This window comes from Poecilia latipinna, unplaced genomic scaffold (assembly GCF_001443285.1).
Source record: "Poecilia latipinna isolate Pla-1442-1.1 unplaced genomic scaffold, P_latipinna-1.0 Scaffold72, whole genome shotgun sequence".
Lineage (NCBI taxonomy): Eukaryota > Metazoa > Chordata > Actinopteri > Cyprinodontiformes > Poeciliidae > Poecilia > Poecilia latipinna.
Genome location: NW_015112688.1, coordinates 595,893 through 596,444, shown reverse-complemented (window position 1 = coordinate 596,444; position 552 = coordinate 595,893). Strand labels below are relative to the sequence as shown.

General features: G+C 44.9%; 1 protein-coding gene across 2 annotated transcripts in view; it reads right to left on the bottom strand.

Moving 5' to 3' along the window:
• Positions 1–552, bottom strand: part of ywhae1 (tyrosine 3-monooxygenase/tryptophan 5-monooxygenase activation protein, epsilon polypeptide 1) — a 16,823-nt gene that overhangs the window by 8,298 nt on the left and 7,973 nt on the right. For both annotated transcript variants that reach the window (XM_015016334.1, XM_015016327.1), the window contains exon 5: positions 133–269. In XM_015016334.1, coding sequence (XP_014871820.1) covers positions 133–269 — 137 coding nt within the window. The remainder of the gene's footprint in view (positions 1–132; positions 270–552) is intronic.

Here is a 552-nt window from a genome sequence, read left to right as displayed (position 1 = left end):
AAACAGGAGATGAGTGCAGGAACTGACCTGTACCAGCAGCTGTGCGGCAACAAGACAGACAGAGCAGCTCGTCCCAGAATCATAAAAGCATGGCTGTTAAGCTAAAGAAATGGCCGCACGAGGTTTACTCACCCTCTCCCTGCATATCTGAAGTCCATAGTGTCAGGTTGTCGCGTAACAACTGCATGATAAGTGTGGAGTCCTTGTAGCTTTCTTCACTCAGCGTGTCCAGTTCTGCGATGGCGTCATCGAAAGCAGCCTTCGCCAACCTGAGCAAACACACTCCTTATTAAAACCCTTTGTATTCATGTCCAAGTCGCATTTCTCATTCTCAAAGCATCGTAACAGACATCATGTTCATGCGTCAGTGTGGTGTGGAAATATTTTTTTCTATCTCATTCAAATTGGGAATGCATTTTTTTAAACATATTTATTAGAGGTGTGCCGATTGATCGGCTACCGATCATAATCGGCCGATTTCTGTGAAAAAGTGTATAATCGGTGATCGCCGATCACGGTCTTTTGTTGCCAATCACACAAACCGATCACCTG